Source organism: Symphodus melops (assembly GCF_947650265.1).
Source record: "Symphodus melops genome assembly, chromosome: 15".
Taxonomy (NCBI): Eukaryota; Metazoa; Chordata; class Actinopteri; order Labriformes; family Labridae; genus Symphodus; species Symphodus melops.
The window spans coordinates 9,710,475-9,726,641 of NC_136705.1; the positions used below are offsets into that span (position 1 = coordinate 9,710,475).

The 16,167-nt window shown below is 38.6% G+C and overlaps 2 protein-coding genes across 3 annotated transcripts; one reads left to right on the top strand and one right to left on the bottom strand.

The window, feature by feature from the left end:
* Positions 1-2,607: 2,607 nt before the first annotated feature.
* LOC306835662 (solute carrier family 22 member 7-like) lies at positions 2,608-8,256 on the top strand (the record flags this gene model as incomplete). Its single annotated transcript, XM_079362327.1, has 10 exons — positions 2,608-2,994; positions 3,559-3,662; positions 3,963-4,117; positions 4,328-4,496; positions 4,799-4,922; positions 5,602-5,711; positions 5,843-6,057; positions 6,634-6,742; positions 7,612-7,818; positions 8,155-8,256. 10 exons carry the CDS (start codon positions 2,608-2,610, stop codon positions 8,237-8,239), a joined length of 1,665 nt encoding a protein of 554 aa, XP_079218453.1. The 3' UTR covers positions 8,240-8,256.
* A 783-nt stretch (positions 8,257-9,039) lies between these two features.
* On the bottom strand, positions 9,040-14,638 carry LOC306835861 (uncharacterized protein). Of its 2 annotated transcripts, none has more exons than XM_079362638.1 (2): positions 14,378-14,638; positions 9,040-9,774 (listed from the first exon to the last, which is right to left on the bottom strand). In XM_079362638.1, the coding sequence occupies exons 1-2, from the start codon at positions 14,409-14,411 to the stop codon at positions 9,059-9,061; spliced, it is 750 nt and encodes a 249-aa protein (XP_079218764.1). In that variant the 5' UTR covers positions 14,412-14,638; the 3' UTR covers positions 9,040-9,058. The 2 variants fall into 2 exon arrangements, with proteins under 2 accessions (XP_079218764.1, XP_079218763.1); XM_079362637.1 differs by lacking the exon at positions 14,378-14,638 and adding an exon at positions 13,520-13,775.
* Between the last annotated feature and the right edge of the window lie 1,529 nt (positions 14,639-16,167).

Here is a 16,167-nt window from a genome sequence, read left to right on the forward strand (position 1 = left end):
ACAAAAATGATCAATGGAAATCAAATTTATTAACCAATGGAGGTCTAGATTTGGAGTAACACTCAAAATTAAAATGGAAAAACACTACAGTTAGATCCAACTTTGATATAATGTCCTTAAAACACGTCAATGTGAGGCTTAGTAGTGTGTGTGGCCTCTACATGCCTGTATGACCTCCATACAACGCCTGGGCAAGCTCCGGTTGAGGTGGCGGATGATTTCCTGTGGGATCTCCTCCCAGACCTGAACTAAAGCATCCGCCAACTCCTGGACAGTCTGTGGTGCATTGTGGCGTCGGTGGATGGAGCGAGACATGATGTCCCAGATGTGCTTAATTGGATTCAGGTCTGGTGAACGGGCAGGCCAGTCCATAGCATCAGTGCCTTTATCTTGCAGGAACTGCTGACACACTCCAGCATCATGAGATCTGGTATTGTCTTGCATTAGGAGGAACCCAGGGCCAACCGCGCCAGCATATGGTCTCACAAGGGGTCTAAGGATCTCATCTAGGTACCTAATGCCAGACAAGCTACCTCTACCGAGCACATGGAGGGCTGTGCGGCTCCCCAAAGAATGCCACCCCACACCATTACTGACCCAACCCCAAACCGGTCATTCTGGAGGAGACCAGGCAGCAGAACGTTCTCCACGGCATCTCCAGACTCTGTCACATCTGTCACGTGCTCAGTGTGAACCTGCTTTCATCTGTGAGAACACAGGGCGCCTATGGCCAATTTACCAGCCTTGGTGTTGGGCTGAAAGCACAATCCCCACCTGTGGCCCTCATAACACCCATCCATGGAGTCTGTTTCTGACCATTTGAGCAGACACATGCACATTTGTGGCCTGCTGGAGGTAATTTTGCGGGGTTCTGGCAGTGCTCCTCCTGTTCCTCCTTGCACAAAGGCGGAAGTAGCGGTCCTTCTGCTGGGTTGTTGCCCTCCTACAGCCTCCTCCACATCTCCTGATGTACTGGCCTGTCTCTTGGTAGCACCTCCATACTCTGGACACTACGTTGACAGACACATCAAACCTTCCTGCCACAGCTTGCATTGATGTGCCATACTGGATGAGCTGCACTACCTGAGCCACTTGTGTCAGTTGTAGACTCCGTCTCATGCTACTACGAGAGTGAAAGCACTCAAAAGCGACCAAAACATCAGCCAGAAAGCATCGGCGCTGAGAAGTGGTCTGGGGTCAGAACCTGCAGAACCACTCCTTTATTGGGGGTGTCTTGCTAATTGCCTATAATTTCCACCTGTTATCAATTCCATTTGCACAACATGTGAAATTGATTGTCAATCAGTGTTGCTTCCCAAGTGGACAGTTTGATTTAACAGAAAGATGAATGACTTGGAATTACTTTGTGTTGTTTAAGTGTTCCCTTTATTTTTTTTTAATAAAGTGGTGTATAAGTAATTGACTGCCAAACACCCTGTACCCTGCTTCTCAGCCAATGACAGCTGGGATCAGCCGGAACACCGCTGAGGAGACGTTATCAGGTGTCTGCCAGACCTCCATGGTTCCCAGGGAAAATGGTCAAGCGTGTGCCACTCCAGGGAGACTGCTCTGACGTAGCAGTGCTCCTGACCGAAAGAAAAATATTTTGAACAACATAAGGACACGAAGAAACAAAGTAACACAGAAAAAGGCTCGGGAATAAATAAAACAGAACTAAAAACTCAGACATACAAAATACACAAAACCAAACCATGACATTTTAAGGTCCTTTTATTCAGTCACCTTACCATTTTCTTAAAGAAGTCTTTACAACCTCTGAGCCTCGTTTTAACATAAGCGTCACCAAGGCAGTACCATCCTGTCTTCTCCTACTGTGTGCAGGAATATTGCAAAGGCTAAACATGGGGACAGTGAAAAAGACATCCTTCCTACAATTACAAATCTGCAATTGTTTTAAGTCACTCTTTAAACTGAACTCTGCACAGAGAAATTTCTGTCACACGCCAATTTGTGCCCACTCTTGAATCTCTTTGTATTTATTCTCTTTTTTGAATTAGCTTTAATGCTTATATCTTTTTTGAATGTAAGAACAAATAAAGTTAAATGTAGGATTATGACTGATATCTAGAATAGATTTTTACTATGACAAAGATGGATACTTTTTTCATAGATTGGCTACAATGATAACTACCTTATTCTCTAAAACTTTCTGTACGCCTTACTTTTGTCATTTATGTCATATCTTTCATGATGACGAATGATTTGTATACACTCTCCTCTCCATCTGCTGAGGAGGAGGAAACAAAATGAACTGAATGACATTTGGAGATTTAATGTAGAAATAGTCCTGGAGACAATAAGTTCAAAAGGTAACAAATTATTAAATTATTATTAAGGTAACAATAATTAACACATTATACTGTGTTTTGAATTGCCTGGTGCAAAAGAAAACTTGTTTTCCTTCCCCACAAAGCTGCAGCTGTGGGTGTTAAACAAGTGCAATTGGTAATCTATTTTTCAACAGTTGGATGTCCAAAGGTGATGTAGCAGTTAATGATCAGGCTGCTGTGATGTAAAATGCAGAAAGAAAAATGTTTTGCTTCATTCAGCCTGAGATGACTTGTTCTTTCAGGAGCCATAAAACTGATGAAGATGAAGTTCGAGAACATCCTTAAGGAAGTCAACGGCTTTGGGCCGTTCCAAATCGTCATCCTCATCCTGCTGTGGACCCCTCGGATCGTTCTTCCCTGTCACTTCTTGCTGAACATCTTCATAGCAGCAGTGCCTGCTCATCACTGCAATATAAGCAAACTAGCGGATGGAGGTCTCTTGGAAAATTTAACTCAGGAGCAGAGACTGACTGTTAGTGTTCCATTGAAAGAAGATGGATGCCTTAAATCCTGTGAAATGTTTGCAGAACCTCAGTTTCAGCTCTTAGCCAACTCCTCTGACAACACTGACATGCACATAGTTCAGTGTCAGAGTGGATGGGTTTATGACAATTCCACCTTCACCTCCACCCTGGCAACAGAGGTAAAGTTTTTATCAACAAAATATTTATCAATCATGCATCCTTTACAATGCACTTTTACTCAGTGTTAGATTCTGAAACCAGTGAAAGATATTTTTTTCTTTAAATTAATTTATCCAAGTAAATGTGCATGTTTCATATTTGGGGGGCTGTGGGTTAGGAGTCAAGTGGGTTGTCTCCTAATTGAAAGATTGACAGTTGGATTTTAGATTATTGCCCTTCAGGTGTCTCCGTGTCACTGGACAAATGTTTGGTAAAAGGACAAGAGCTTTGAGAAGTCAGAAGACTAGAAAAGCGCTATATAAACTCAAGCCCATTTACCATTTTAACAACCTCAAACATTTACAAGGACACTGTTTCTTGATCTGCTAAAAATAGAAATTACAACAGAGTTGTTTGGAATTGCATCTTCCATAACACGTTTTTTTTTTACCTCGTAATATTTCACAATTAAGGCCAGGGTGAGTTTGTTCTTGTTTGGTTGTGTTTGTCTTCTTTTCGTTTTTCAAACACAGTTATCTGCATTGATAATCTAATTAGCTTGTCTCTGTGATTTGCTTCTACAGTGGGACCTTGTTTGTGACAGAAAAAGCCTGACAAAAACCACAGGCACAATCTTCTTTGTTGGTGTGATGATGGGAGCCATTGCTTTTGGATACCTGTGTGATAAGTATGTAAAACAATTTTCTAGTGTTGAATCAAAAAGTGACAATGAACAAGTCAACATCTGTGATTTTAATCTAGAGTCTTGAGAAAGAATAGTTATTACACTCTTTTAGATACATCTAAAGTTTAAAAATAACAATTTAATGAAAAAAGGATGTGATGGTTGTTGTGGTGGAAAATCAACAAAATAATAGGTAACCTAATACAGTCAGACTTTAATTTTGAATTCATCATCTTACTTGTATACCCTTTAATACTGAGAATATGTTTGTGCTTTAATAGTCTCCTCATGATTCTTTTCCAGGTATGGGAGGAAAAACACACTTTTGGCCTCGTACATTATGGCGATCGTGTTCGGCTTCTCCAGCGCTTTTGCAAACTCCTATATTGTGTTTGCAGGGCTGAGATTTCTAACTGGGTTTGGACTGACAGGAATCAGCATCAACTCAGCAGTTCTCAGTAAGCTAAGATAATACTATATGTCATGTGTTGTGTTTACGGACGACTTCTTCTGACATGAAAAAAAAACGAGTTAGTTCTGCTAGTTTCCAAATCTGGAAAGCGTCTTAAAATGTGTACAGACATGTCTAATTTGATCACATGGGTTTGATAAAACTACCAAGGAAATCTTTTTTTTTTGTTCTTTAAATCTTTTTTTTCATCATTCAGCCATTGAGTGGGTGGACACAGATCATAGGTCATTTATTGGTGTGATGGGCAGTCTGGCCTGGTCTGTGGGCAACATGCTGCTGGCTGGATTTGCCTTCTTGGTCACTGATTGGCGGTCACTCATCATGACTGTCACAGCCCCACTGGGATTTGCAGTGATAACCTGGTGGTAAGTGAAAAAAAGCCTCCCTCAACCACTTGATCACTTGGTTGTGAAATGGGACTGCATTAATTTTACAACTCTGCATCAAATAAGGTTCCTCTTGATGTGTGTTATTGTTTTCCACTGAATGAAAATTAAATCTGTTAATATACAAGTAACAAAATAAATGTGAAAGGTGGTAAGGTGGTTAAATAAAAGCACAAACCATTAAGTGATCTGTGATGAATACCATCAGGAGAAAATGAAAATAGAAGTGAATTCTAACTAACTCAATAATTACAGAAATGTATTTTTGAATTGAATCACAGGTGGATTCCTGAGTCTGCCCGTTGGCTTTTAGCCAATGGTAAAGTGGAAAGCGCAGAGTTTTATCTTGACAAATGTGCTTCATTCAATAAAAGACCCAAACTATCATCGAAAATAAAGCTGGAGGTGAGTTTGAGCTTGATCTTAAATGGCTTTGTTGAAAGCTTAAAAGTGTGCGTATTTGATTTTAAGTTATTATATTCTAATTGTTCTGAAGGCATTTGAGTTCTATGGTTGAAGCAAAGTGTTACAATATGTCGTATATACTCCAGTGTCCACCTGCTTAAGTCTGCACAATGATATCTGGAGAACTATTTGGCTTCTGCTATTACTTCCAGCAGAGGCCAAATACCAAATAAATTATTACTCAATGTACAACAGAACTGTTCATTATGCTTAAACACAGCAAATACATACAATAGATACACAATATCAACCATCAGACCTCTTTAGATTTCCTGATTTGATCAATTGTAAAAACTCAGCAAGACAACTTTCTGGGAACACAGACTGACTTTATCATAAGGATCTTACTTTACACGATGGTGTGTGCATTTGCATCAACACACTGTTTAAACCCCATTTTTTCTACATTTTTACACACTGACTGGATTTTATAACTGAAAAATAATGAATCATGAAATTGCTATTAGAAGGGATCTTGTCATGGCCAAAATAAAAACTAAAATAAAATGAGGTTTTCAGTAGCCAAAGGCCTTTTACAAAGATAATTAAGAAAACGGGGTGAACAAAATTTGATTGAAAATACTTGTGTCTTTCAACATTGTTAAATACATCTGCACAGGTACTGTCCACATTGGAAATCCAGGAAAAGCAGGAGAGAAACTACACTTACCTCGACCTTTTTAAGACCCACCAGATGAGACTGCTGTCCCTAAAGGCAGGGATTGTTTGGTGGGTGTTGCCTTGAAAATTAAGGCAAATGCAAAGTCAATTCAAATAACCTCTGCTGATTCCAGTTGTATACATGCACAGATATAGAGATGCCTGCATTAAAAAAAAGTTGGTTTTTTTTCCCCCTGCAGGTTTGGAGTGGCCTTGACATATTATGGAATCAGCCTGAACATAAATGGATTTGGATTAAATATGTACCTCACACACTTTGTCTATGCTGCCATTGAAGTCCCTGCCAAACTAACGATCTATTTCCTTCTGAACATCATTGGGCGGAGAAAATGTCAGGCTGGAACTCTGTTACTGACTGGACTCTGCATCGCCATAAACATCTTTCTTCCAAAAGGTCAGAGTGTGCATCACAAGAGGTTATTTTAAATATTTCAGAATTGTCCCTAATACACACATTCATTTCTACATCAGTCTATATGTGTAATAGATTGAATGCAAAGGGTGAGAAGCTATTTTAAAACTGTGTACAGTATGAAGAATTACATAGCATTTTATTTATTACAGCTTGAGTTTAAGGTCAATAAATATTTGCCACCACAGTAAAAGAGAATACGCTCGGAATATTACAATTTGTGTGGTGTTTTATCTTCATGACAACAAAATCTGATATTGAGCAGTAGGCTACTAGGAAATCACTTACTTTCATCTGCTTGTCATCAAACATTAAGAGTTTGACCACAATTGTTTTCGTTTTTTTCTTACCCTATGATTTCAAGTGTGCAGTGTATGGAGTTCAGAGTTTTTAAGTGGGAACTTAGCTAGAGCTAGATGATGTATCGCAATTGTTAAGCGTATGTTCTACCATATATCAACAGGCTGGTTGAATTATTAATCTAATGGAGATAGTTTCATCTTTTCAAGTTAATTAAAGTGCTATACATGTATAAACTGCCTTTGCTATACTTTATAGGTCTGTGGCATGCGCGTGCTGTTGTTGCCATTCTTGGAAAAGGTTTATCTGAAGCTTCCTTCACGACTGTCTTCCTCTACACGACAGAGCTTTACCCCACAGTTATCAGGTCAGTATATCTAACCTGTAAAAAGGCACTACTCTCTTTGAGCTGACATATATTTTTATATATATATATATATGTGTGTGTGTGTGCATGGTATCATTAAAGATGGTTAAAAAACAACTATACTATATTTTCATGTTTTGTAAATCATGTTTTCACAATGTTTTACAAAAATCTAAATATAGATATGATTTTTTGATTTTTCTTTTGTTGTTGAAAGATTACACTGTCCAACCTTTTCTCCAGTATACCAGAGAAAATATCTGGTTAGGTTTTAAAAAGTTTAGTTTGAGTTAAAAAAAAAATCTACTTATTTGAGTGTAGATTTATTATAACATTATGTTACAAACATGAATGTAACTTATGTGTTATGTATGTCACTCAACTTACTGGGCACCAAAACTACCTGGTAAAAAAACCCCAAATGGCTTTGATTGAAATACTTGTGTGGTAGCACAATGAGGTGACAATAAATAACTTACTCTTTGTTGTGCATCAATGCTGCAAGATGGAACAGAGATTAGGGAGTAGTTTCCTGGTGTGTTTTGCATGATCTCTACGTTGCTTGTATGTGTGGACGTGAGTGTGGCTCGTTGTCTGTATATATGTGATTGACTGCCAAAAGCGTGTCCAGGGTGTACCCCGCTCACCCAATGACAGCTGGGATCAGCTCCAGCCCACTGTGACCCCCTAACAGGAAAAACAGCATTAAATTGAGGTCTTACATGTATTTCTGTGAAGTCAGGCTGATATCATCAGTACAGATGATGATCATTTAAAATCCTTAACATGCACTATTTTCAGTAGGGTCGCAAAAACGGTTGCATAATGACTAGAGGACCATTGATTTATACTTGTGATTTTCTCTCCAGACAAAATGGTCTGGGGTATGTCAGCTTTATCAGTCGTCTGGGAGTATCAATAGCTCCGCTCATCTTGCTGCTGGAGGATGTGTGGACTCTTCTTCCTCAGATCATCATCGGCTGCATGGCCATCACTTCTGGCCTGGTGTCCCTGCTGCTTCCCGAGACAATAAACATGAGGCTTCCAGAAATAATCGATGATGTTGAAAAGCCAAGGTTGGTCAATGAATGAGTTTAAGCCACAAAATTAAATAGTAAAACATTTCTTTCGCAACACTGCCATCTGGCGGAAGTATTGGGAAATTGATACACAACCTGAATGCCGACTGATCTTTTAGATTTTCAAACATATACAAAGCTCCACCTGACCTGCCCATATAATAAATATTTATTTATTTAAGCTTTTAACAGTAATTGTCCATTGAGATCAGCAAGAACTGTATTTATGTAAGTCATTTCTGAGGCCATAGTTGTTGTCAGTTGTTGCTGACCATATTATATCAAATTGTGTCTCAGCTCAATCAAAATAAACACTGTTTTGTTCCATTACAGAAAAAAAGACATCTGCTCTCAAACTTCAGAGTTTGCAGGTGTCACCCTGGAATCAAAGAGTACAACAACAGAAACTAAGGAGTAAAGAGACAAGTATAAGGAGTTCAGTTCACAAAAGCCATTTTGTTACCCTCAGATCCTGGTCAAGTATTGACACTCTAAAGGTGTTCATGTTCTCATACACATTAAACAAAACAAGGGTAACCTCAATCCATCTGGTCTTTATATAATCCAAGCAATGTTTTCTTTTAATGTTTTTCACTGTTTCACTGTAATGAAATTGAAAAATAATATATATTAGGACAAGCTACAGTGACAGTCATCTGCTGTATAAAATGTTACTATTGTTCTTAAAATTAGGCAAAAAGAACATTTCCTGAGCCTTATCCTGTCTGATGTTAAGAAAAAGATTTAAAATTAGATTGATTTGTAAGGTATGTGTGCAGACAGTGCATATATACTGGAGCATTATTTGTGTGTGCATGCAACTTAGAATAGGCGTTTATAAAATAACTTCTGATATAATAAAAAATGTCAAAATAAATACATAGCATGACAGATTTATCTTATAAGCATACAAAACAGTGATTAAACTCAATATTAAATATATCTTGTAATAAAAATTATCACTAATAATACCACCAAGATATTTTGTTTTGAAAAAATACCTCTACAATTACTGAATGTGTTTTCTGTCTTCATGATTTGGGGTGGGTTCATTTCAGCAGGTGCACTTCTGGCGTCATGGCTCCAGTATGGGTCTGATTGGAGAAAGACCTGTTGAAAACCTCCAGAAAACCTCTGTTTCTGACTAAATGTTGTTTTTTGTTATCTGCTCCAGACCAAACAGGAGCATTAACTGTCCCAAACTTAACTCATATGTGTTTGGGTCATTTTCTCCTTGTCAGAGTCTTGTCTCAACAGTCTCAGCCACAGTTTCCACAGTGTTCTCTTTGCGACTTGGGCTGTGACAGCAGGGCAGCGCCTGCAGCACTTCCTTAAGCCCTCTGGTCATGAAAATGTAAAGGAAAGGATCCACCAGAGGGCTAAGGTAGAGCAGCAGGTGAGACACCAGGTCTAGGTAGGAAACAGTCTCCTTGAAGGACAGAGCCTCTAAGAGGATGCTGAGGATGAAGGGGATGTAGAGGATGGTATAGTTAGCCCAGATTGCACCGATCCCCAACACTGCCCTCTTCCTCTCTGGGGTTTTAGGGTTAGTTCTGGAGCAGATTAGGGCCCTCCAGGAGTCCACAGTGAAGAACAGGAGAAGGGGGAAAGGAGCAAGGAGAGAAACAGCAAACCAGAAGTTGCACTTCAGCACTGCCAGGGCCAGGATGCCAAACGGAGCAGCCCACGCCAACAAGGCGACTGCAGGAAACCGCCTGATGGTGACGCAGCAGCCCTGACACTGTGGGTAGGCCACCAAGAGATGGCGCTCCTGGGCTATGAACACCATGAGACTGATGTTGGAGACAACACCAAAATAGAATATGAAGTCAGTGGGATTTGAAGAAAAGTCAGTTCCACTTTCCATGTCAGGGTTCACTTGGGGACGGCCGAAGAAGCTAATGATGTCAGAGACAAGGAGGAACATGACATGTATGGGAATTTTTTTTTCACCTGGAAAGAACAAAAGAAATATGTTTTGCAAAAACTTTGAAAATTATGATTGCTACCACTGCCAGTAGAAATGTATGCAGTACCACTGATACCAGTAATATGATTGCTGATGATTGGGCTATGGGTACCATTCACAAAGAAATTGTGGTGGTATTGGTTAGGTCATGATAACTCTGTACTTTGACTGGCAGTAATGATAATGCATTCTGATGTTACATTTTTATGACTGTTTTATTATTAAAACATATCTACAAGCAAGGTTTAGTTAATAGTGATGCTTATGTGGAAGCTTCTTAAAACTGCATTCCTTCAAATGGCCAGTAATGATGCCACTAGCTGCAAAAAGACAAAAAGTCTATGGATTTGTCTAAAATCACACATTCGTTCCCTGCTCATGAAATAGTAGTAGACCAAATTATGCACTCATTAAACAAAATAAGAAAGAACAGTTTGAGACTACATGGCCACTGACATTAATGATGGGTTAAATGTGTAGCTTAATGCCGGCCCAGGATCACTAATAACAATACATAACAGCATGAATATAAGTGTTCATTAATTTTATACTAATAAAAAACTTTTTTTTTAAAAAAACAAGGAATTATAACAGATAAACATGGTCACATCTAGCTCTATATCCCAAAGAACTAATAGGTTTCAGAATTGCAATGTTGTATTGCCCGAAAGGCATGATAGAAACAGCTCGTGTAACAGCTATGACGCTGGAGTTATGTTTTTGTTAACAGCTTTCACCAACAATACTAGTTTGTGACATTGAACACACCTTTTGTTTGAGTCCTTTTATGCTAAGCCTAACGGATGTATGTGGCCACGATGTTGTGTTACTTTTAAAGTTGAAAAATATAAATGTTTATTTATACTGGCTAACCCATCAACTGATGGCTTGTGAAATTCCTGACCACATCCATTTAATATAGTACATCAGGGGTGCTCACACTTTTTCGGCATGGGAGCTACTTATAAAATGACCAAGTCAAAATGATCTACCTAATAACATGCAAAACATATATTTATTTAGAATTTAGCTCCATACCTGTATATTAAGTGTTTGGTATAGGTTGTGGAGACACAGACAGAGAGAGAGAGAGAGAGAGAGAGAGAGAGAGAGAGAGAGAGAGAGAGAGAGAGAGAGAGAGAGAGAGAAAGAATGACTCTGGCCTTTGTATGTAACTGGGTCCTGGTCTGTCTCATCCTCTGTTGAATTTTTTAAAATCAAAAGTCCAAGTATACTACTGAGTCATGAGTAATGATTACTTTAACTGTAATGCCATGTTTAGTTACATTATTACTTAATCCACCCAAATAATATTATTGATGGATAATTCATACTGTGACTGAACATGGCATGACATTGAAATATTCCGATTCATTGCATATCCTTTAGTTTTCCAGCCTAAGCTACATTTACATCTCTATTTTTTATGTTTCATCTGTCGGCTCCTTCACTGTTTCTCATTCTCTTAGCTTATTACAGTTCTCACCTTTCCTCCTCTTTGCCTGATGATCCTCTGCCTTTCTTGCTGCAACAAATGATAACTTGACTGACACAGCCTTTTAACACTACGTTACACATTTTAATATTCATTCAGCAACCGTTATTTACTTTCGGTTTTAATGAAACGAAACTTAAGAGGAAAATAAGGAGGCGCGGAGCGCTGAGCCGTTTTTTTTTTTTTTTCATAGTGAGGACGGACGATAGGCTGACGTCTACTTTATAATGCTTTGCGATCTACCCACACTGCCTTCGCGATCGACTGGTAGATCGCGATCGACGTATTGAGCACCCCTGTACTACATAGTCGGATATAGTACAAATAGAAAGGGTAAATGAATGCTATTATTTCCAGTAATTCCTATGTTTGTGTAATTTTGCACTGAACAAGCAAAGTTCCCTCAACCTGCTTCTACTGCTTTGAAGTCAGGAGGTGTAGGCAGAGAGTTTAAAAGGGGTGTCACTAGGTTTTAAGGACAGGGGAGGCTTAGCCCCCAAGAGATGCACAGGATGTGAGCAAACACACCCATATATACACATACACACACATTTATATGTATATATATATATATGTGCGTGTGTGGGCTGCAGCTAACTAATTATTACTAACAGCAGAGAAGCATACTTAAAAACTGTCTTATATCCATCGTGCATTCATGTCCTTCTCCTAACGCTGTTCTATTACATTCAGTGTTGTAATCGCTGTGTGTACTTGATTTTACACACACATGCTACAGGGGAGCAAGCAAGGTCGCAGGGAAAACGCGGACTGGATTTTCAGTCATGTGGGTTTTCTCTATATGAGAAGTGTAATGGATTGGATAACAACGCACTGAAGGGCCTCGCTACCTTGCGCAATGAAGTGAAGTGAAACTGACAAATTCATGATTATATTTAAGTAAATAATGACAGGTTATATGATTATTTATGTAAGCTCATATTCTGGCCACTTTATATTGAATTTGTCAGCACGTTTTAGAATTTGTATTTTATTTTATAAAAACTTAAAAACACCAAATTATTTGGGGGCGCTTAAGAACATTTTAGGGAGGCTTCAGACCATAGATTTAGGTAGCCTGCCGCAAAACCGCTTTTTGCACGGCCTATTTAAAAAAAACACGGCCTTGAAATTATTGCACGGCTTGACCTAGGCCGTGCAAATATCTACATTTAATAGACGTGCTTACTACAAGGGTTTCTATACGGTGCGCTAAATATCTGATATCTGCGCTGAATATCTACATTCTAATTCTGGCAAAGAATATGTTTGCCGAATACCGGTACTGAAAAACTTAAACCCGATCCCGTTTACGTTTCTACAGCCACCCGTGCCCTTGGTAGACGGCGTGTCAGCCGGATGACGATAGCCGCTATGTAAATAGCGTCATATGATAGCATCTAACTGCTAGCTAACCGCTAACTAATAAATTCAACAAAGGAGAAAAACGCTACATAAACAAAACCAACGCTGGAAGACATCCAGCAGTTCATCTCCTCTGTCACTGACATGTGACTGTTTATTACATGAACTCAATCAAGCTTTGTTTCAGAGAAGGCTGTGAGCGGCGAGGAGAAATACAGACGTAAACAATCAGCTGTGTTACAGTCAATGGTTTAAACACGGCAGAGTTTTGTTTACCGACGTAACACAGGAAGTGACGATTCTTTCCACCAATCAACGGACTGCAGGGTTTAGCTCCACCTTTTCGGGTCAGCGCCACATTCGAATACGCTGACAGATGATTGACTTATCAAGGTCTAGGGATCTATTATTACTGGATGACACATGTAATATTATGAATTTATTTGTTTGTTGTTTGTTTTTTAAAGAAAGTGCTGATAGAAGTAGTAGGCCAACAAAGGGGTTAGACAACATGAACCAAGTGAGTTGCAGTCAAATGATGAAGGGGTGTGTCAGGGCAGGGGCTGTACAGTAACTCAACATTATGAAGCTTGGGAAAACTAAAATGTGAAAACTAAAATGTGTAACAATGCATCTTATTGAACAGAATGCACCATTTAGAGACTTATTCAAAACCAGTGTGTTAGGGAGCACATAACCTCCGCTCCGCCGTGCCGCCGTGAGTGACACTGAAAAAAATTTGCACCCCGTTTTCCCATTTCTGCCTAGATCACTGCTTCAGACCCCCTAAAATAGGCCTAACGACGCCACTGTTTAAATTTCTCAATGATGGCTGTACATAGTAGTGAGAGAGCCAAGTGAGTACAAACCTTTGGACAGATTTTTGAGGGTGTAAATAGCCAGTCCGATGGCAGGCAGCCCGATGGTGAACGTCAACCAGCTGATCACGTTGGCTACCTGGACAGCAGGAGGCGTGGTGCTGTTTCCAGTCTGATTGTAAGTGATGGTGGTGAGGACAGGGACAGTTGCTGTCTCTGTACTGCTCTCAGCCATAAGAGGCAACACAGAGGCTATTTATGTGTTCAGCTGTTCAGATTATCCTGGAGATCAGAGTGTGCTACTCAGCTGATTTTGGTAATACAGTACAGTAGGTAGAAATGAAGATCTCCTCTGACTCAAGTCAGTCAAAAAGTAGACCAGGATCCTATTTGAGAAAAAAAAAAAAAAAGCACAAAACCGATGCCTCAAAAGTTTTTTTTTTAACTTTTGCTTTGAAGCAGGTAGATGAGAGATAGAGCACAGCACTGAGATATTTGTTACCCTTAAGTCAATGACGGCCATTGAGTAAAATCCCTCTAAACTACGTATAAATCCTTTGGCCTTTTAATCAAGCATCTGGTTTGGTCAGTGAAACAGGTCTACACCCCACTTTCTTCAACAGCTTATTTCATACTAAGCAACATAACAGCAACACACAAAGACACTAAAACATGCTGTTGAGATTCCTTTTCGGAATTGGCTGTTTAACAAAATGGAAATTGTGAAATAACAATCCATTGAGGAAAAGTACTCCATCCTCATATGTCAAATAGATAGATAGATAATAATAATATATACTAAATAAAAGACAGCATAGTTGAGGTTTTGTGACCTCTCCCTTTCAATGTCTTAATTTCTTTTTTAATATGACTATGATATCACAATCATCATTTTGAAAAGTACCTTACCTGTAGTTGACACTGCAGCACCCTCGGTCATCATTCCAGCTTGTTATAAAAGGTTTAATTGCAGAAAAAATTGAGCTCTGTGTTGAGGCGCTTTGTCCGTCTGATTATCAATGAACAGTTTTAAGTCCAGGTTTCTGGTGTCATTTTCCAAAAGCATTTATTGCTGCAGTGCTGAGCCTTCTTATCTCAACAGACCTCGGTTGGCTGTTTTGAATGAAGAATATTCTCCATTGGTATACATGGGTCATTCTGTATTCATGATAAACCAGGGAATGAGTATTTGCATAAAGACTGATGCAAAAAAGCCTTTACCTTAACTTTCTGCATGATCATGCAGCTCCTAAACATAAAAGGTAGAGACAATTAAACTGAGTGCATTATGATAATTTAGTTTTGCTTTATTTTATGTGTAAACCATACAGTGAGCTAAGAGCCAGGACAAATGTTTTAATTAAAGGTGCCACATATGAAAACATCGGCTTTATATGTTTATAGAGAAGGAAAATGATAATTTATTGTATTTTCGAAATCCAGCAAACACACTAGTGAAACTGCAGTACTTGCATGTATTTCTATTTTTACTTTAATAATTTAAATTTCCTTTCAAATGAAGATATTGTAGTTTTTAACTTGATCAGATTGTTCTTACTGCTTGACACTTTTGGAAAATATACAAGAGCTTACGATATATGTTGTACTATAAACTTGTCTTTCTCACTTCCTCTTTAGTGTCATGGTTGAGTCAAATATCTTTAAAAGAGAGAAATTCCTCTAATCAAATTGTAAACTGGTCCAGTCGTCTGATTGGTGTCAAAGTGTCGAGCTTTTCTTTGCCTCCCTGGATACAATTCGATTTCAGATTAGGATTCCCACCCCTGAGCATATATTCAAAAAGATACTGTCTTTTTCAGGGTTGTGTCACAATGACCCAACTGGACTAATCTGTGATGTCTATAGGAGCTTGAGCAAACAACAATTTCTCCCAAAGCTCCTTGCAGTTATCAGGAAGAACTTGAGAATCTCTAAACTGTCCTTGGTTTCTAGACAAAGCAGAGCTGTTTCAGGTCTGACTGACATTGGGAACAGTGAAATAACATAATGATTTTTACACATCTAACTAAGTACTTACAGACATTTTTACTACAGGCCCAAGTGTATGTTCTTGTTCATTAAACAGAGTGTAAAACCAAAATTCCCCTTGTGGGATTAATTTTGTATTAGTTATAAAATATTTTGAACCAGCCTGAAGAGATTATTTTTGTTTTTAATTAATTTCATTGGTTGATAATTCTATCTCCCTGATTGTTGAAACCTTAAGTACTTCACTCATTGTCTAAATCCCTTTTAGGTTTTATGATCATTTATCATGTTTTTTAGTCGGTTGAATCACTCTCTTTCTCTCTAATGTGTTGTTCATTGTTACATCTGTTTTGTTATCTGTGTGTCATGATCGATGGCTGCAAACAAACCTACATATGTGTACAAATAAATCACCTGAAACTGAGACAAAATTAAAGTATCAACAATGAAAGGTACAGCACAGCTGAAACAGGTAAACACATGTTTGACCAAAGAGAAATGTGACCAGTGTTGTTAAAATGATGACTTTGGTTTGTAAAATAATCTGCGTATAACCTTAGGAAAGATTACATGTGGTATATGTTTATAAATGTTTTAGAGTTCTTGATCTTCGCTGTTACATTTTACCTTTTAAAGGTACCGTGTTGTATTGTTGTTTTTTTTGACAATGGAGTCATTAAAAGTAGGTACCTGTTTCATTTGTAATGTGC

What these genes read in the sequence shown, in the direction of transcription:
- LOC306835861 (XM_079362637.1), bottom strand. Translation starts at nt 13,703, where the DNA reads ATGGCTGAGAGCAGTACAGAGACAGCAACTGTCCCTGTCCTCACCACC. An exon ending in CCTCAAAAATCTGTCCAAAG is followed by an intron (nt 9,775 to 13,519) that starts GTTTGTACTCAC and finishes TGTTCTTTCCAG; the next exon opens with GTGAAAAAAAAATTCCCATA.